The 21,014-nt window shown below is 41.0% G+C and overlaps 1 protein-coding gene across 3 annotated transcripts in view; it reads left to right on the top strand.

Moving 5' to 3' along the window:
* Positions 1 to 17,475, top strand: part of LOC124612605 (RNA-binding protein Raly-like) — a 395,826-nt gene extending 378,351 nt beyond the window's left edge. For all 3 annotated transcript variants that reach the window (XM_047140895.1, XM_047140894.1, XM_047140896.1), the window contains exons 9-10: positions 2,191 to 2,364; positions 16,254 to 17,475. In XM_047140895.1, the coding sequence (XP_046996851.1) occupies positions 2,191 to 2,364; positions 16,254 to 16,274 (195 nt within the window). In that variant the 3' untranslated portion in view covers positions 16,275 to 17,475. The remainder of the gene's footprint in view (positions 1 to 2,190; positions 2,365 to 16,253) is intronic.
* The last annotated feature ends 3,539 nt before the right edge of the window (positions 17,476 to 21,014 follow it).

A 21,014-nucleotide genomic window follows, 5' to 3' on the forward strand; every position in this document is an offset into this window, starting at 1 on the left:
ATCCAGTCACATAACTGAGACGATATTCCATAAGCACGCAATTTCACTACGAGCCGCTTGTGTGTTACAGTATCAAAAGCCTTCCGGAAATCCGGGAATACGGTTGGTTAGGTTAGTGTTGCTTAACGTCCCGTCGACAACGAGGTCATTAGAGACGGAGCGCTAGCTCGGGTTAGGGAAGGATGGGGAAGGAAATCGGCCGTGCCCTTTGAAAGGAACCATCCCGGCATTTGCCTGAAACGATTTAGGGAAATCACGGAAAACCTAAATCAGGATGGCTGGAGACGGGATTGAACCGTCGTCCTCCCGAATGCGAGTCCAGTGTGCTAACCACTGCGCCACCTCGCTCGGTCCGGGAATACGGAATCGATCTGAAATCCCTTGTCAGTAGCACTCAGCACTTCATATGAATAAATAGCTAGTTGTGTTTCACAGGAACGATGTCTTCTAAACCCATATTAACTGTGTGTCAATAGACCGTTTCCTTCGAGGTAATTCATAATGTTCGAACACAATATATGTTTTAAAATCCTACTGCATATCGACGTTAACGATATGGGCCTGTTATTGTACAAATTATCTCCAATTTATAATATATCAAAGTGATATAATGTGTTACACCCTTTTGCCGTCTTCTGTTCCTAAACCGTTAGTTTTAAGATTTTCATTTCTTAATTACTTTGAAGTCTCTAATCCATTTAAGGCTGCAATGTTGTTAATATCTATTACGAATAAGAAATATCAAATAACTTTCCCATTCTGTAGATGTACGAGGGTCACGGCAAAAGAAATGCACAGTATTTTTTTTTAATCCATCTTTTATTCTACATGTTTGAAAGTTTTACAGTGTGTAGATGCATCCTTTAGGGACAATATTTTCATTTCTCCACATAATTTCCATCCCTCTCAACTGCCTTACGCCATCTTGGATCCAGCGCCTGTATACCCGCACGGTAAAATTCTGGACCAACCTGTTGGAGCCACTGTTTGGCAGCTTGCACAAGGGAGTCATCATCTTCAAACTTTGTTCCACGAAGAGACTCTTTCAGTTTTCCAAAGAGATGATAGTCACATGGAGCCAAGTCAGGACTGTAAGGCGGGTATTTCAGTGTTGTCCGTCCGACTTTTGTCATCGCTTCCATGGTTTTTTGACTGACATGTGGCTGTAAATTGTCGTGCAGCAGCAAAACATCCTGCTTTTGCCGATCTGGTCGAACTTGACTCAGTCGAGCTTGAAGTTTCTTCAGTGTCGTCACATATGCATCAGAATTTATGGTGGTTCCACTTGGCATGATGTCCACAAGCAAGAGTCCTTCGGAATCGAAAAACACCGTAGCCATAACTTTTCCAGCAGAAGGTGTGGTTTTGATTTTTTTTTCTTGGGTGAATTTGCACGATGCCACTCCATTGATTGCCTCTTGGTCTCTGGTGAAAAATGATGGAGCCATGTTTCATCACCAGTCACAATTCTTCCAAGAAATTCATCTCCACATTTCTCGAACTGTTCCAAAAGTTCGCTGCATACCGTTTTTCTTGTTTCTTTGTGAGCCACTGTCAACATCCTGGAAACACACCTGGCACAAACCTTTCTTAACTCCAACACTTTCAGTATTCTGCAACACTTCCTTGCCTTATCCCAACGTGGCGTGAGAATTCGTTCACTGTGCTGCGTCTGTTAGCAGTCACCAATTCGTTAACTCTCTGCACATTGTCTGGAGTGTGTGGAGCACGAGGCGTGCCGCTGCGAGGACAATCCTCAGTATTGCCGTGCCCGCTTTCATCACGTAACCTGCTTGCCCACCGACTAACTGTACTGCGATCGACAGCAGCATCTCCATACATCTTTTTCAACCTCTTGTGCATGTTTCCCACTGTCTCGTTTTCACAGCACAGGAATTCTATGACAGCACGGTGCTTCTGACGAGCCATCTTGAATACATGCTGTGACGGCGCCACTCACAGGAACAGGTTGAACTAAGTTTGAAAACAAGCGGGAAGGATGTATCTACACACTGTAGAACTTTCACACATGCGGAATGAAAGCTGTATTTTTACAAAAGTAGTATGGATTTCTTTTGGAGTGACCCTTATACAATTTCGTATTGTGAAAATACGATCCGTCTTAGTAGGTGACAAGTCATTTGCAAATGGCAGCAGCAAGTAAACAAATATTCACTTTGTGCCACACAGGACGTAGAGGAGAGCAACGGAGACTCGGTGCCTGCCGGTGGAGCGCTGAGCCCCGTGCGGACGGAAGAGGTGGTCTCGGACGGCGTCGACTCCTGCGACGCCTGCAGCCCGGCCAGCGCGACCAATGGCGAGGCTGGCCACGTCCAGCAGTGCCCAGCCGGCGTCCTGGCCGCGGTGCGTGTCGCTCGCCTCCCAGCCGGGCACGCCCTCTGGCTCACCACCCTCTTCCCAACACGATTACTATCATTCACGACAGCATCCTCCATTTTATTATGCAAAATCTAAACGATGAAACGTTATCACAACAGATTGTACACATTGTGGCAGTCCAGGGCGTCTTGTACACTGATGAGCTAAAACATTCTGACCACCTGCTTAATAGGTTGTTTGTCCGTCTCTGGAACGAAAAACATCACTGCTTCTGCATAACAGGGATCCGACAGTTTGTTGGTAGGTTTGTGGAGATATGTACGAGCGTCGTTCAATAACTAATGCTTCACATTTTTTTTATAAAAAGCTATTAGTACACATAGACAAACGTACTTGTTGGTGCTTTACATTTGATGTTTGTTCTGTGCGCTGGTGAAGTTTTGAACCGTTCCCGCAGATGGCAGCGCCTTAGTGAAGCCTCAAAGTGGAGTGTATATACGAGTCTGGTTACAAGCAGAGTCCTGTTAATGAATTCTTGTGTGCAGAAAAAGAAACCATGGTTAACATCCATATGTTGTGTTGGCAGAGGAGCCAACACCGTGTTATGAATGGAGGCCGAAATGCACGCGTTTTAGCTCACGCAGGCTGGCGTGAAGAGGGAAGAACTATACTGACGTGAGGTCTGGAATGTATATGCGAGTCTGGTTACAAGCAGAGTCCTGTTAATGAATTCTTGTGTGCAGAAAAAGAAACCACGATTAACATCCATATGTTGTGTTGGCAGAGGAGCCAACACCGTGATATGAATGGAGGCCGAAATGCACGCGTTTTAGCTCACACAGGATGGCGTGAAGAGGGAAGAACTATACTGACGTGCTAGGTCGTAGCAAATGACGTAGCCGAAGGCTATGCTAAACTGTCGTCTCTGCAACTGAGAGCGTATGTAGTCAGTGAACCATCGCTAGCAAAGTCGGCTGTCCAACTGGGACGAGTGCTAGGGAGTCTCCCTAGACTAGACCTGCCGTGTGGCGGCGCTCGGTCTGCAATTATTGATAGTGGCGACACGCGGGTTCGACGTATACTAACGGACCGCGGCCGATTCAAGCCTGCCACCCAGCAAGTGTGGTGTCTGGCGGTGACACCACACCCTATACGTTTTTGTGGAGTGTAGACTTAGAGAAAGCTTTTGATAATGTTGACTGGAATACTCTCCTTCAAATTCTGAAGGTGGCAGGGGTAAAATACGGGAGCGAAAGGCTATTTACAATTTGTACAGAAACCAGGTGGCAATTATAAGAGTCGAAGGACATGAAAGGGAAAGAGTGGTTGGGAAGGGAGTGAGTCAGGGTTATAGCCTTTCCCCGATGTTATTCAATCTGTATACTGAGCAAGCAGTAAAGGAAACAAAAGAAGTATTCGGAGTAGGAATTACAATCCATGGAGAAGAAACAAAAACTTTGAGGTTCGCCGATGACATTGTAATTCTGTCAGAGACAGTAAAGGACCTGGAAGAGCAGCTGAACGGAATGGACAGTGTCTTGAAAAGAGGATATAAGATGAAAATCAACAGAAGCAAAACGAGGATAGTGGAATGTAGTCGAATTGAATCGGGTGATGCTGAGGGAATTAGATTAGGAAATGAGACACTTAAAGTAGAAAGGAGTTTTGCAATTGGGGGAGCTAAATAACTGATTATGGTCGAAGCAAAGGCAATGGCAAAGAAAGCGTTTCTGAAGAAGAGAAATTGGTTAACATCGAGTATAGATTTAAGTCTCAGGAAGTCGTTTCTGAAAGTATTTGTATGGAGTGTAGCCATGTATGGAAGTGAAACATGGACGATAAATAGCTTGGACAAGAAGAGAATAGAAGCTTTCGAAATAGGGTGCTACAGAAGAATGCTGAAGGTTATATGGGTAGACCACATAACTGATGAGGAGGTATTGAAGAGATCGGAGAGAAGAGAAATTTGTGGCACAACTTGACTTGAAGGATGGATCTGTTGGTAGGGCATATTCTGAGGCATCAAGGGATCACCAGTTTAGTATTGGAGGGCAGCGTGAAGGGTAAAAGTCGTAGAGGGAGACCAAGAGATGAAGACACTAAGCAGATTCAGAAGGATGCAGGCTGCAGTAGGTACTGGGAGATGAAGAAGCTTGCACAGGATAGAGTAGCATGGAGAGCTGCATCAAACCAGTCTCTGGACTGAAGACCACAACAACAACATGGTGTTCCTGTAGTTGATAGAAGTACAGTTGGGCGATGGGTAAAGAAAGTTACGGCCTCAGGAAATGCAGATACAGAGCTCCATGATCAGCCACGCTCGGGATGTCCTGTCATAGCCACTGCTCCAGACGTGCTCAATCGTGCGGATGCCATTATTCGTGCCGACCGGCGCATCACAACTCGACAACTGGCTCTACAGTATGGAGATGACAAGACTGTCAGTCATGCAGTGAAAGCGTGGCTACGCGTACCTCTACCGGAAGAGAATGACCCGCGGGGTAGCTGTGCGGTCTGAAGCGCCTTGCCACAGTTCGAGCGGCGGAGGTTCGAGTTCTCCGTCGGGCATGGGTGTGTGTGTTGTCAGCGTAAGTTAGTTTAAGTTAAAGTAGCGTCTAGGCCTAGGGACGAATGGCCTCTGCTGTTTGGTCCCGTAGGAACTTACCACCACAAGCAAGGAATACATGTTCTTCCACAACGTTGGCGTACGGCCATAGAACGTAGAAAAATAGGGCATTGGACATGTTGATGCATATTGTCACGAAATTCTCATTCTTAGCAATAAATCCGAGAAAAAAAAATGTGGTGCATTACTTATTGAACGACCCTCGTAGTGTTAGATGTCTACGCACAGGTCGTGTAATTCTCTTAAATAACAGGCCGCTGATTTTCGTACGCAGTGATGCCACCAGATAGTGACCCAGATGGGTTCACTGGGATTTACATCAGACGAGTATGGTCGACGAGCCATCAACATGAGTTCACTATAATGTTCCTCGAACCTTTGTAGCACTGCTCCGGCTCCCAGATACAGACAGTTAGACTGCTGAAAGATGACATCGCCATCGGGGAAGCAATGCAGATTGTTCGAAGCTGTATTCGATTACTACGACAGGTACCGTGCAAACGCAGCAGAGCGTCTCCCATAGCATAACGTTGCTCCCGCCAGCCTGCGTCAGTGGTGCGCTGCCCGTTTGGAGCCGCCGTTCTTCTGGATGACGGCGTTTGCGGAGACGACCATCGACCTAGTGTAGCAAAAATGTGATTCATCCGAAGAGTCGACATATTCCCATTGGTCGAAGGTCAAATCCCCATGATCCCATCCCCATTGCAATCGTAACTGACGATGTCGTTGGGTCAACATGTGAATAGGTAGACGTGCTCTGCTGCAGAGCTCCATGTTCAACAACTCTGAACTGTGTGCTTCAAAACATTTGTGTGTGCACCAGCATTGTACCCCTTCGGCAGAGATGGCACAGATCACAGTCTATCATGCTTAACAAATGGTCAAATGGCTCTGAGCACTATGGGACTTAACATCTTTGGTCATCAGTCCCCTAGAACTTAGAACTACTAAACCTAACTAACCTAAGGACACCACACAACACCCAGTCATCACGAGGCAGAGAAAATCCCCGATGCCGCCGGGAATCGAACCCGGGAACCCGCATGCTTAACAGAAAACTTCCGAACCCAACGTTCTGTGAAGAGTCCTGCACGTCCAACCATTTAGCACCTAGTGGTAATTTCGCTGTTCTTGTACCTCTTTCCATAGGGGCTCACAACAGTAGCACGTTCACATTCGACCGGCTTTGATGTTTTCGAGATACTCGTTCACAGAAATTTCGTAATAGTAACCTGTCTTTTGACGGTCTGTTACCTCAGTGCATTTCCGCATTTGCAACCCATATCTTAGCTAGGATGATCCCCATCCGCCTCTGCTGCGCTTACGTACTTTTCATAGCGCGTCTCGTGCACGTAACGTCAGCAGGCGGCGTCCAACCTCGCGGTGGGCAGTGGTCATATGTATTGGCTTATCAGTGTACAGTTGATGTTGAAAAGTATATTCAGTAATTAAATTTGTATACTTCCAGTGTAGTCGATAAACTAATATGCATACGCTTACGAGGTGTGATCAAGAAGTACTGTGAATTTTTTAATTTAGCAGGCTTTATTCATCCGATTTTGAAAACGTTTTTGTATCATGTTCGTACACATGTTCCTCATGTTTGTTGACATTTTCAGCTGTGTTGAATATATGGTTTATTGTTGACAGTCTTAAAGGATATACGTGTTTTCCAGTGCATGCCGAACTCACGAAAAAGATGCATGAAAGAATTTGCATTAAAGTTTGCTTGAAAAATGGAATGAAGTGGTGCACGGGATACGATTGTTGACTGTGGCTTTTGGCGAATCTACTACGAGTAAGACAAGAATTTACGATTATTATAAACTTTTAAATGAGGGTCGAGAAAACATTGAAGACAGCGGTCGCCCTGGACGCCCTAAGCACATCAATTACTGACGACAGTGTGAAAGAACTGAAGAAAATCGTTCTGGAATTTGCTGAATCACCACCAGGGAATTTGCCGATGGTATTTACATATACTTTGGCCCACAAAAAGCAATTCCTTCGGATGTTTCGGGCATGAAACGTGTAGCAGCGAAGTTTGTTTCGGAACTGTTTTTTTTTTTTCGGCCAAAAAGGTCGCCGCATAGACATCGATCAGTAATTGAATGAAGTCGACAATAATCCAGAACCTCTGAAGAAGGGTATAACGGGTGACGTAACATGGGTATATAGGTATGACGTGGAAACCAAAGACCGGAAAAAATTCGACAGGTTCGATCACATGTGAAGGTTCCTCTCACTGCTTTTCTATTCGATTACAGTGGGATGGTGCATCATGTGATCCTGCTTTGTGGTCGTGCGGTCAATAGGGAATACCACTTGAAAGTCAGGTGCCGTCTGCGTGAAGCGGCCCAAAGAAAAACGTTCCGAACTATGGCAAAACCATTTGTGGAAATTCCATCGCGATAATGCTCCCGCTCACATCTCAATGCTCAACACCAAAACGAAAATTGAGTTCAGACATGCTTCCAAGATGAGAAAAAGCGCTGACGCACGTGTGTTAGATCTAAGAGGGATTACATTCAAGGGGACAAAGTCTATCTTGATGAATATAAAAAAAATTATTTCAGGAAAACGAAAGTTTCGTTTACTTTTTGATCACACCTCGTACATCCCCTCCCCGCCCCGAAGATCATCGTTGCACTAACGCTGATACGACCAAGTTATAAAACACTTCTAAAATGTGGAGAGTTGTTCTTTTCATTTGATTAACTGTAATAAACTAAAACGGTGTCAGACATTATCGACTAGCAAAAACTAGCTCATCTCAGCACATCACTAACAAATCTTAAATCGATATAATCACAGTTTATTTTAAAATTTGCCTGTGACTGTAAGGCTGCTATGCCCTTTCAGTCTTCGACAGATGTCACTTTGCAATGACAGTGCTTTCGCGGTAAGTAAAACGATCTCTGTCGGGCAGTCAAATGAAGACCGAACTCCCACCACAATGGCACCACGGAATGGTTCCATCCAGAAGCAAAAACCACACTCGTTAAGACATTTATCGTACTGGAAGACGAGACAACCAACTGCTATTTCGAAGAACGTGGTCGGCCGCTGATGGACCCACAACCGTACCCACTACTGCACATCCGCATCAGACTGAAACCGAAGTCAACTCACAACTTTCTTCGGGTCGCCAAATATGTGAAAATCGCAAGTGTATGCTGCAGGCTGTATGGATATTGCAGAGTTTTCCAGCCATATGCCTTAAGCGTAGCCTTTGTCCGGTTGGCAGTGCAGGAAAGTGTGTTACCTTGCAACATAATCTACATCTACATCGTCTACATCATACTCCTCAAGCCACCTAATGTTGTTTGGCGGAGGGTACTTTCGGTACTACTATCTGATTACTGCAAACCTGTTCCACTTGCGAATAGTGCGTGGGAAGAATGATTGTCGGTTGGCTCTAATATCTCGAATTTTCTCCTCCTGCTCAATATAGGTGTAAGTGGAGGGAAGTAGTATTGTCACGAAATGACGATAGTAAATCTCTCCGTGATGCACAACGCCTCTCTTGCAACGCCTGCTGCGGAGTTTAGTTAGCATCTCCGTAACGCTCTATCGCCAGCTAGACGATCCCCTGACGAAACGCGCCGCTCTTCGTGGGATATTCTCTATCTCCTCTATCAGCCCTACCTCATAGGGATCCAAGATAGATGAACAGTACTCAAGACTCTGGCGAATAAGCGCGTTGTAAGCCACTTCTTTCGCGGGTGAGTTACATTTCCTTAAGATTCTTCCGATGAATCTTAGTCTGGTGTCTTCTTTTTCCACTGTCTGTTTGGTATGGTCATTCCACTTAAGGTCACTCTGGATAGTTACGCCTAGATATTTTACGGTAGATGCTGCCTCCAGGTGTTCGTCATCAATATTGTAGCTGTACAGTAGTGGATTTCTTTTCCTGTGTATGCATAATATATTTACTTACGTTCAGGGTCAACTGCCAGAGCCTGCAGGTCGTTTTGCAAATTTTTACTATCTTCTGGCGTTGCTACTTTTTTTTATAGACAACTGCATCATCTGCGAATAGCCTTAAAGAGCATCCGACGCTTTCTACTCGATCATTTACATATATTGTAAACAGCAACGGTCCTATGACACTTCCCTTTGGTACTCCGGATACGTCTTGAGTTCTGTCTGCAACAAAGTCTAGAATTAAATCCCAAGTCTACTCCTTCCTCCTGTTCTTCCTCGAGCCACAATCAGCGGGCGGTACTATGAAGACACTGTGCAGAAACTGCGAAGCGCCGTACAGTCAAAACACCCAGAATTCTATAGGGCATAATCATTCTGTTGCACGATAATGATCGCCCTAACCTTTCCAATCGAAGGTTACGCTGCAACTCTGTACAGCTTGTGGTCTCTCATTGCGTGATTTTCACATCTTTGGCGACCTGAAGAAAGACGTACTTTTGTGTCGGTTTCAGTCGGACGGGGCTGTGCAATAGTGGGTGCGGTTGTGAATCCGACAGCGGCCGACCAAGTGGGATAAATGTCTTAACGCGTGTGGTGATCAACTTCGAATTGAAGCACTCCATGGTCCCTTTGCAACATGTGTTCGGTTTTCATTTGACTGTCCTTTACATCGACTGACTGCTGCTGCAATGAAACCTAAGATTTTTCTGTCCACAGCCGGCCGGAGTGGCCGAGCGGTTCTAGGCGCTACAGTCTGGAACCATGCGACCGCTACGGTCGCAGGTTCGAATCCTGCCTCGGGCATGGATGTGTGTGATGTCCTTAGGTTAGTTAGCTATCAGTAGTTCCAAGTTCTAGGGGACTGATGACCTCAGAAGTTAAGTTCCATGATCTCTGTCCACAAATATTTCCAAAAAATGGCTCTGAGCATTATGGGACTTAACATCTGAGGTCATCAGTCCCCTAGAACTTAGAACTACTTAAACCTAACTAACCTAAGGACATCACACACACCCATGCCCGGGGCAGGATTCGAACCTGCGACCATAGCGGTCGCCCGGTTCCAGACTGATGCGCCTAGAATCGCTCGGCCAAAAGACCGGCAAATATTTCTATTTAAGTCAGATTTGTATAAGGAGAGAAGACAAACTGATAAGAAACGCAGAACAAACTAAGTCACCTGAAACCAACAGATGACAAAGAGGACCTCGAAGTTCACCATCCACAGTTAATTTGCCTTATATTGGAACTACACCGAAGCGGCAAAGAAAATGGTATAGGCAAGCTCACTCAAATGCAGAAATATGTAAATAAGCAGAATACTACGCTGCAGCCGACAACGCCTATATAAGACAATAAGTGTTTGCCGCAGATGTTAGACCGGTTACTTAGTCGCCACAAGAGGGATGGGACACAGCATCTAAGAGGTAGCGATGAAGTGGGGATTTTCCCGTTCGATAGTGTCACAAGTGTACTTTGAATATCAGGAATTGGGTGAAACATCAAATCTCCGACATCGCTGCGGCCGGAAAAAGATCTGACAAGAACAGGTCCAACAACGACTGAAGAGAATCGTTTAACGTGACAGAAGTGCAACCCGTCTGCCAATTGCTGCACATTTCAATGCTGGACCATCAACAAATGTCAGCATGCGAAGCATTCAAGGAAACATCATCGATATGGGGTTTCGGAGCCGAAGGCCTGCACGTGTACCGTTGAACACTGCCCAAAACAAAGCTTTACGCCTCGCCTGGGCCCGTCACCACCGACATACGGCTGTTGATGACGTAAACATGTTGCCTGGTCGGACGAGTCTCGTTTCATACTGTATGGAGATGATGGACATGTAAGGGTATGGAGACAACCTCATGAATCCATGGACCTGCATATAAGCAGGGGACTTTTCAACCTGGTAGAGGCTCTGGGCGTGTGAAGTTGGAGTGATATTGGACACCTGATACGCCTAGATATGACTCTAACAGGTGGCACTTGCGTAAGCATCCGGTTTGATCATCTGCATCCATTCATGTGCATTGCGCATTCCGACTGAGTTGGCCAATTCCAGCAGGACAATGCGACACACCACATATCAATAATTGCTATAGAGTGGCTCCAGGAACACTATTCTGAGTTTAAACACTTCCGCTGGCCACCAAACTCCCCAGACACGAACATTATTGAGCGTATCTGGAATGCCTCGCAACGTGGTGTTCCTCGTACGTCTACGAATTTACGGACAACCCTGCCGGATTCATGGCGTCAGTTCCCTCCAGCACTGCTCCAGACATTAGTTGAATCCACACCACGTCGCGTGGCGGCATTTCCCCGTGCTCGCGGCGGCCACATACGATATTAGGCAGGCGTACCAGTTTCTTTGCCTCTTCAGTGTAGAACAATATAAACACATCACTTTAATCCTGTGGGAGTGAGGTAATGTAGAATTATGTTTTGAATTTACTTGCCATTCATTAGCAGAATAGGGCTTAAGAGAAAGTTTTGCTGGCGAGCATTATACTTCATAATTCAATCGCTTATTTGTGAAAGAACATGAGTCAGTTTTTTGTGAAAATGATAATAGTAGTGGAAAACGTCGTATTCAGTGTAGACGTATAGTTTGAGAATGAAGGAACTTAAATCTGATGCTCAGAATGCCACGGACGAGCCTGGTCTTATTTTCATTTATTTATGTAACACCTTAAGTCAGCCAACTTATGTTCCTTCACAAATAAACAAAACACTTAATCTTTCAAGTACCATGTAATCAATAAAGACCGAAGCCTGGAAGTGTGGGAAAATTGGTTTCTTCAACTGTATGCTGCAACTAAGAAGAGACTGAGAAGACTACAGGCTTTATTATTGTTCGGAAAAGCGCCAGTGGACGGCAATGGACGGGGTCAACAAGGCAACAGCACAGTCTAAACAGAAATTGTGAAAAATTAAAAAGCATATACGTTCCTTTGCTCCAAGCACCAGTCACTGATTTTCAAGGGAAATTAAATATGTTTGTTCAGCTCTGGATATTACAAAGATGTATCGTCTTTCAAACAAAAGTTTCCAGACTCTCACTTGAAATATTCATTCTGTTACAAGATGTTAAAAGACAGCTTTGCTATACGTAATGCTAAATTCCAAATTGATACTTGTGCTGTTTGTGAACAGCTCACTGTTCAATTAAAGAGTCCTACTTTAACCCTATAGCGGTCGGGCTGTGTCTGTGAGAAGCACTAGTTTTTGTTTCACTGTATTTACATTTTTATTGCTGATTTGAATTGAGTACGTTGCTGGCTTCCTGAAATATCCGAGAGAAGGCGCTCACGTCGTGAGTGAGATTTTTCTTTGTTTAGTCATTATCTGGCAGTCTTCCAAAAAAGCGCGCTAGTCTGTCAGACCCAGCCCGACTTTTTACGTTACTGATTTCTGCCAGTGCGATTCTATTTTTTTTTTTTTTTTTTTTTGGCTTTGCTATTGAGTTACTATGTGAACGATTTGTGATGTCCTAAAGCCGAATTATCATTGTCAATAGTTTACGATACAAAATGGCAAGAGAGCCTTTCATACAGCGAAATTTGCAGAATTTTAAATGATGATGAGAGTGAAGTAGACGATACTGACGTACATCCAGACTTGGAAATAAACAGTAATCATGAAATGAATGGTGGTAAAGAGGAAGATACTGAGCCTTCTGCCAGCACACTGATGAACTAGTTGTTGTTGATTGAAGTACAAATTCTGTAACTGACGCACCTGTGCGCTGTCATAAAGGAGGGAACAGAGCAACTAAATGGACAAAAACTTGTTCTCCCAAAGCGTTCGAACCAGACGTCACAACACAATTTCCAGGCATTTACCTGGAAGCAATCGAGCTGCGACGGATGTACATTCACCTTTAGAATCGTGGGAGTTACTTTTCAACGATCAGTTGTTTGGTTTACTTTCTGAATCAACCAATATCAGTTCGAAACAAAAATACAAGTGACCCAAATTTGGCTGGGCCTACAAATTTTGATGAACTGAAGGGATATTTTGCCCACTTTACTTAGCCGGAACATCGAATGGGGGTAAAATGAATACTGAAGTCTTTTGGAATACAGATGGGACCGGAATAGAAATATTTCGAGAAATTATGTCATTGAAAAACTTCTTATATTTGACTCGTATCAAGTTTGACGCGGGATGGAAGAAAACCACAATATAATCTTGCTGCCATAAGATCCATTCTTGATATGTTTGTCTCCAACTTCACTGCTTATTTTGCTTCGTCAGAAAACTTTACTTTGGACGAAATGCTCGTTCCACACAGAGGAAGGGGCAGGTTCAGGATGTATGTCATTAATAAACCGGTCAAGTAAGGGATGGTGGTTTTCTTCCTGACTTGTTCTAAAACGTGCTATGTAAAACATTTGGAAGTCTATGCAGGTACACAACCACAACGACCGAACAGAGGCAGTAATTCGGCAGATGTTGTTTTGCATCATGTAGACCCAGTAAAAGGATCTGGCAGGAATCTAACCCTAGACAATTGGTTTATTTCTTATCCAGTCGTCAAAAAAGTACTACAAGAAGGAATGTTACTGTTGTTGGTACGTTAAATATAAGCCTGAAATTCCAGTTGAGTTTTTATCCAGAAAATGTAAAAAAGAGTACTCAAATATGTTTGGATTTCAGCAAGACGTCACATTACTTTCATATGAACTGAAACGAAACACTCAGTACTCATTATTTCGTCAGTGAACAGTGATGATGAAATTAACAGTGACAGCGGCGAAAAGAGAAAACTTAATATAATAACGTACTACAGCAAAACAAGTGAGGTGTAGATGTCGTTGAAGCTATGTGTGGTGAATATACTGTTGCCAGAGGGACAATGCAAGCTTCTCTGTTCCTTTTCTCAGTTGTTGAACATTGCAGCTCTCAATGTCTCCATTGTATTTAAAGGAAACAAAAACGTTTTAGCCAGAAGAGAATAAGTGTGAACCCTAGGAAAGTCTCTCAGAACACCACATTTGACAATGTGTGCAACCAGGGTTGCCTCTAACCTCTCCGGCACCCGAGAACAAAGAATAGTTGAAGATCCACTATCAGGGAAACAGGAAAGGTGCTACGCATTCAAGGACAGCATAACTAACATTTTTGCAAAGTTTGCAAGGTGTGCTTATGCTTGGTACATGCTGAAATAATTTGCGTCGACTGTTTGTAAAATCTAAGACTTTAGAGGACGATATCTCACAAACTATTCAGTATACTCACAGTTTCCACTTATATAGTGAAAATTCAAAATTTTCGCTTCTTTGTTCAACAACTTATTCTCACTTGTATTGGTCTTTCAATCAAACTGGCTTGTACTTCCTGTTTACTTACATTTAGTACTACAATTAAGTGCGTTTCTCAGTTTTTTACTGTTATTTTGTAATTCAGAAAGTTAAAGTAATCTCACTATAGCATTTAACACTACTTGAACAAAATAAAAATTAATCATTTAATGTAAATATACTGTTTGTCACTTGTTGGAAGTATTTTATTTACTGGGTCCCACATACCCAGCCTGACAGTTCTTGAAACTATTTTTCGTCCGACCATTCTAGGGTTAAATGACACTGCAAAACATGTGGCAATGTGGCACACGCTGAAAATCTAAAAGTTTTGCAGAGTATGCGAGAGATTGATCAGCTACATTAAAGCAGTGACAGCCATATTGGTATCTCATTTTATTACATACAGAACTTATACCTGCTGTGCATTCCTTTTCAAGAGATGTATTACTACAGGCAAATTTCTAGTTTACCGCTTGCAGTACATAATCTCAGCACTGGTATTGCTGATCTTTTCCTTATACCAAGGAGGTCAAAGGAAGGAAAACCCAAATTAATAATGAAACGTGTTCCTCCCTTTTCATATATTTAAGTGAGGATGTTTCCTCAAATATCAGAGAACTTCAGCTTTTTAGTGATACCTGTGATGGTCAGAACAAGAACTACTGCGTGATAAGATTTCACTAGCCCCCAGAGACTGAGGGAAATTTGACAAAATAATTTATCGCTTTCCAGTCAATCGTCACTCATTCTTAGCGTGTGACTGAGATTTTGGTCTTGTTAAGCAAATTTTCAGAAAGATATATAGATGGTATGACTGTCAGAAGTTTGTGAAATCATATGTTATGCTGCAGTCCTGGTAAATTTAATGTTCACATGGTTACACCAGAGGAAATGCTAAGTTTCAAAAAGTGGTGGTCAAAACTGTACACTTCTCAGTAGAATTTAAATTGTGTGCAGTTGCACAGTCCAAAAAAACAAAATTTCACCACCGCATGTTCCATGTAATTTGTGTATCACTAAGCCACCAAATGCACACTTACGGCTTCATAATACATAGGGGGCTTAAAGAAAAAACATTTTTCTACTAAGTAACAAGTTTGGTACAGATGTCTCATGCGTAGTGACAATTGAGAGAGTAAATGATGATGAAAAACTGCCTGTCAATCATGATAAAATTAAAGACTCAACTAAGTGCATGAAATATATACCAGGTGACTTTCATATGTCTCTCCTACACTGGCCCACAAATAGTTCTTCTGGCTAATTATCTTACTCAGATATTATGTGTTCTTCATGTCATTTGTTTATTCTAAGAGAAGGGAAAATAAAATATTGTTAATGGGTATTCAATATTATTTATTACGTTTTTTCTAAAATATGTGCTTTTGTTTATGTAGAGGTGTAAGTCGAGAAAATTTTCAAAATTTTATTATTTTTTTATAATTACACTGTGTTCGGCATACAAAAAACCTTCCCATAAAACCATTATACTTACATGGACAAATAAAATGAGAAATGTGAAGTTTTTCTCATTAAGAGGTGGAAAAAAATGTTATTTTCTCATTTTGCAAAAATTTACTTTGTTGACTTCCATCCTTTCATAAATAATTATTCATTTCTTGTATCCTACCATGTGATCCATCAGTTTTTTATCTTTTCAGAATATTCCTTTCATTTCCTCTCAGTCTCCTCTTTGGTATATTTCATTTATATCTACCACCACAACACTGACTACTACAACTACTACTATTATTATTATTATCATTATCATATTATTATTAATAATGTTAAATATGTTTCTATGAATATACAGAGTTTCCAGATAAGTCAGTCATAGAGAATATGCATGCAACTGTCATTATACTGTTTATATCCACTAGTTTCATACTCACTGACTGTCATCTTATTGTTATTGTAGCTGTCTTATATTCCACCATTGAACTGTATTATGTATCTGTGAATCAAATTTTCTTAAGTGTCACTGTGGTTTTTTACCTACTTACTGCTATGTAACAAATCAGCTCATCAATAATTTACTTCTTTTTTAGGGAGTGGCTGATTCTCCTTAAGGAGAAGTTCTGCAGTACCAGAAACAACATATCACAGTAACAAACGTGCCCAACTCTTCTTGTCAATGTGTCTCTGGGTGCGAAAAGGGCAAGAGAAGGAACTTGAAAAGTGCCATTAAATAAGCTTATGGTCACACATATCCCAACTTTTAAATAAAATTATGAACATATATTTTACAATAGTATTTTCATAATTTCATTAAATGACAAGGAATTGCAGAAAAGATATATTCCATCATATTGCTTGACCATCTATTAGTTGTGTTTGCTATAAGAATTTCTTTAGCCTTCTAGTTCTCAGCAGAAAAAGGAAATACAGCTACTTTTCCTCTAGTTTATCAGGTAGATGGACTAAAGATGTGTTGGATGCCGATTTTTCGAGATTTATGCCTGTTACCTGTGCTGTAGTTTCTAAATCCAATTTTTTTTAAATTATATATATTGCTGTTACTCCCCATATAGAAAAGGGATGTTGCATATAATACCTTGTGTAATTTAAAATTTTATATCAATCATTACTCATGGAAATATATTACATGAGAGAAACTGATAGAGCTTATTAGTTTTATAAAATTAAAAATGAGAACTTTTGTTACATGAAGCTCTCAGCAACATTTTACTGCCACTTGCTAGCGTCATAGACAGTTTTGTGTAATTCAAGTTTAAAAGCTACACATATCACTTTTGCACGTTTTAGTGCATTACCTTGTCCTTAAACCATCCCATGAAGTCTTGTTCAGTTAATAGCAGTCCTCATAATGTATTAATATGCATTACTGAAATTTGTTTGAATTTGTATGATTATGTATGCGTTCCATTATTTCTTAATTTTACTTTGTAGAATGAGACTTGCACGTTTGATGTATAAATTGCTTAATTTTGTATTACTCAAAGTACGTTAGGAATTGTGAAAGAGTACAATTTTCATCACATTTGACTTGCAGAATCATAATCCCAGCATTTTTATTGAAACATCTGAAATCTAAGTATACTGAATATGACTCTGGAACAGAATTGATTATTTCATTGTTGTTGTTTGGAAATGTAATTTTTCTAGCTGCATAAATACTATAGGTCTATACTACTCCAGGGCTGGTATTTGCTAAAATATGTATCTAATTTTGTTTTGTATATTACATCACTGTTGTACTGAGAAGTGTAGCAATTTTCTCATAATAAACCATTTTTAAAGTTTACTGTAGTAACATCTCGCGTCTGTTAGGAGGATCAAAAAAGATTTTCCCTCTTTTGGATAACCTAACTTCATAATGTTGGTCCTGCCATATGTACAACAATAAATTTTACATTAAATCAACTTTCTTTAGCATTAGTCAGTCTGTGTTTTTAATTAAATAGTGTCATTCTTACTTGATATGCTGAAAATTAAAATAACAATGTAAAATTCAAACAATAACTGCATATTCTGATGTTGGCCACCAGCATATATTTGAATTGAATGAAGCATAACTGCTGATAGTATATGTTTTCTCCTAATATGCGTAATTCTTTTCATATTCATTTTAATAATTTGGTCTGACAAAGAAGACATTATCTCTAGTTCTTCACATTTGACAATTCTGTTCCTAATTATCCCATGTTCTAGAAGCGTATTATCGTTTTTGATATATTTGTTACATGCAGTTTAGTCAAAATTCAAAATATTTACCCAGTTATCAGTGAAGATGTTACTTACAAAATAAAATAAAGTATACTGAAATTCATGGAATGCTACTGTTTTGTAAAATATGATAGGAACATTGAAACAGTGACAAGAGCTTGAAAACCTAAGATATTTATTATTTTCGACTCCATAGACCTTGTCACGATTCTTCTGTGTGAAAGACCAATTGTAATTGCAAATTATTCGAAACACAAAAGAAAAGTATACGCTAGATGCACTTAGGTATTGCTTGATATGTGACAAGAGTGGTAATACTATTTTCCTATCCCCTTTGTATTTACTAATATATGAAAAATATCCAGTGTTTGCCCACAATCTAGTTTTTTCCCATCATCAGTCTTCTGATTTCTCATCCTGCAACAATCTGTTTACTTCATAATTAACACATACACCCCAGGATCTCAATAACTTATTCTGATCTCTCTCTTACCCTACAATTCTTGACATTTACAGCTCCTTCCAGTGCCATGGATGTAGATCCCATGATCTTCATAACATATCCCCTATCAGCCTACGACTTCTTATAGTTTGTGCTGATTGTAATTTCTTTCCTCATTTGTCTTGAATAGAAACTTCACATTACTTGCCAATCAAGTTATTTTCAACATCCATTTATAAAGCATCACAAATATCTCAGTCTCCTTGTCTCAGGTTCTCTCACAGCACATGATGGACTTCCCTACTAAATTATGTTACTGAAATTATTTTTTTGTGTAGTGATTATGAAATAGGGTCCCATTTTTGCTTCACTTCTGTAATGCTATATCTCTTCCTGAGCACACTATTGAATGTAAAATGATATCATTCAATCATGTCATATCAATTGCAGGATTAATTTTCTCCATAAATTTTGTACATTTGTAATCCTTTTTCGAGAAACTCTTCATTACTTGAATATGTTCCAGACATGCGACAAATGAACATTCTTGGACTACGTGTGTCTTACTTATGACGATCAGTCATTTTATCCAATATGGCCATCTGTGTGTGCCTGTAGAAATAATATCCACTGTCACTTAATTTTTTCACTGTTGTACAAAAAAAAAAAAGAAACAGAATTTCTCCCTATTGTGGCATAGCACCTTCAGGAGAAAAGTTTTAAGGAGGATCTTTGTACACAGTACAACTGGTACATAATTTTCTTCCACAATATCAATACAAACTATGGGAATTAATAAATAAAATGACAGGAACTTGTATTACTGAAATTGAGATAAGAAACACTGAATATTAAAATATATAATGACAACTGGAAGTTTCTGGCACATGAGGATCTTGTGTTTCAGGCAGTCAGTAGCCATAATCAACAATTTCCTGTGAACCCCGTCATTAAGCGTATGCCATTGGTTGCTTTTTTTATGAGAGGGTTATGCTGATTTTAATACTAGGTTGACACCAACTTTACTAAAGCGAAGACATAATTATCACAGTATGTGTTAAGAATTTCGCAACAGGGTTTCATAGATGTTGTTGTGGTCTTCACTCCAAAGACTGGTTTGCTGCAAGTCTCCATGCTACTCTATCCTGTGCGAGCCTCTTCATCTCCAAGTAAATACTGCAATCCACATCTTTTTTGAATCTGCATACTGTATTCATCTCTTGGTCTCCCTCTACAATTTTTATCCTCCACACTTCCGTCCAGTTCTAAATTGGTGATCCCTTGATTGCTCAGAACGTGTCCTACCAAACGATCCCTTATTCTAGTCACTTTGTGACACGAATTCGTCTTTTCCCCAGTTCAGTTCAGTACCTCCTCATTAGTTACATGATCTACACATCTAATTAATCTTCAGCGTTCTTCTGCAACACCACATTTCAAAAGCTTCAGTTCTCTTCTTGCCTAAGCTCTTTATCGTCGATGTTTCACATCCACACATGGTTGCACTCCATAGAAGTACAGGGTGTTTCAAATTTCGAATCCATATATTTGTTAAACTTACTAATATTCAACTTTACACACATTCAATATGTCCTCTATCAGCGATACGAACAATATCACATCTATACTCAAATTTCTCGCATACTCCTGCAAGCATATCCTTCGTCACTGATGTTATGGCAGTACGGATTTGGTTCTTCAAGTCTACGAGGTTCGTTGTTTTTAGCGAAACCCCACAGGAAGAAGTCAGGGTTAACTGTGTTCCCATAAAAGAAGAATGGGTCATAAAGAGATGATCGGGGTATCGCACAAAACACATTGACATTGGGCGAATCTCGTACATGTTTAATGACTTATGTGGGTTCTGCAGGCCCCAAATTCGAACACTGTGTTTGTTTACCTGACCACTAACATGAAAAGTCGCTTCATCACTGAACAACTTGCGTTGTGCGAGAATGTTATCATTGTCAGTAGCATCAAGAATCTTGTTACAAAATGCCACACATTTGCATTTGTCATCAGGACCTAGAGCTTTTAACAGCTGTAACTTGTACGCCTTCATAACCAACCCACGTCTCAAAACACGTCAAATTGTTGTTGTAGGCAGTTGTAGCTCCTGACTGGCACGACGAGTTGATTTTGAAGCACCATGTTGGAAAGCAGTTAAATTCACACAACATTTTCTTCAGGAACACTAGGGCGCCTCGGACTCTTTCCTTACGGTATCTAGAAACTGTCGACACCATCTGCGAATGTTCCACCCATTCGGAGGATCAATTTGGTACCTCTTTGTACTGTAATCACGGAATTGCACTTAACAAACTCGACAACACAAAATGATTTCTGCTTCAAAGTAGCCATTTTAAACATATGACGATTACTAAGTTACACATCCTGTATCTAGAAACTGTTGATGTCATTTGCGAATGTTCCACCCATTCGTAGGATCATTTTGGTACCTAAACCTGAAACGTCTTTGCATTGTAATCACGGAATTGCACTTCGCCAACTCAAGAACACAAAATGATTTCTGCTTCAGGGTATCCATTTTGAACACATGACGGTTACCAACCAAAACAGAACGCAATTAACAGCTAGTGACTATTAATATAAACTAGACTATGTTTCCGTTCCTCCAATAGCCGAGCCGAGGCGCAGAGATCGACAGTTTGGACAAAAT

Source organism: Schistocerca americana, chromosome 4 (assembly GCF_021461395.2).
Source record: "Schistocerca americana isolate TAMUIC-IGC-003095 chromosome 4, iqSchAmer2.1, whole genome shotgun sequence".
Taxonomy (NCBI): Eukaryota; Metazoa; Arthropoda; class Insecta; order Orthoptera; family Acrididae; genus Schistocerca; species Schistocerca americana.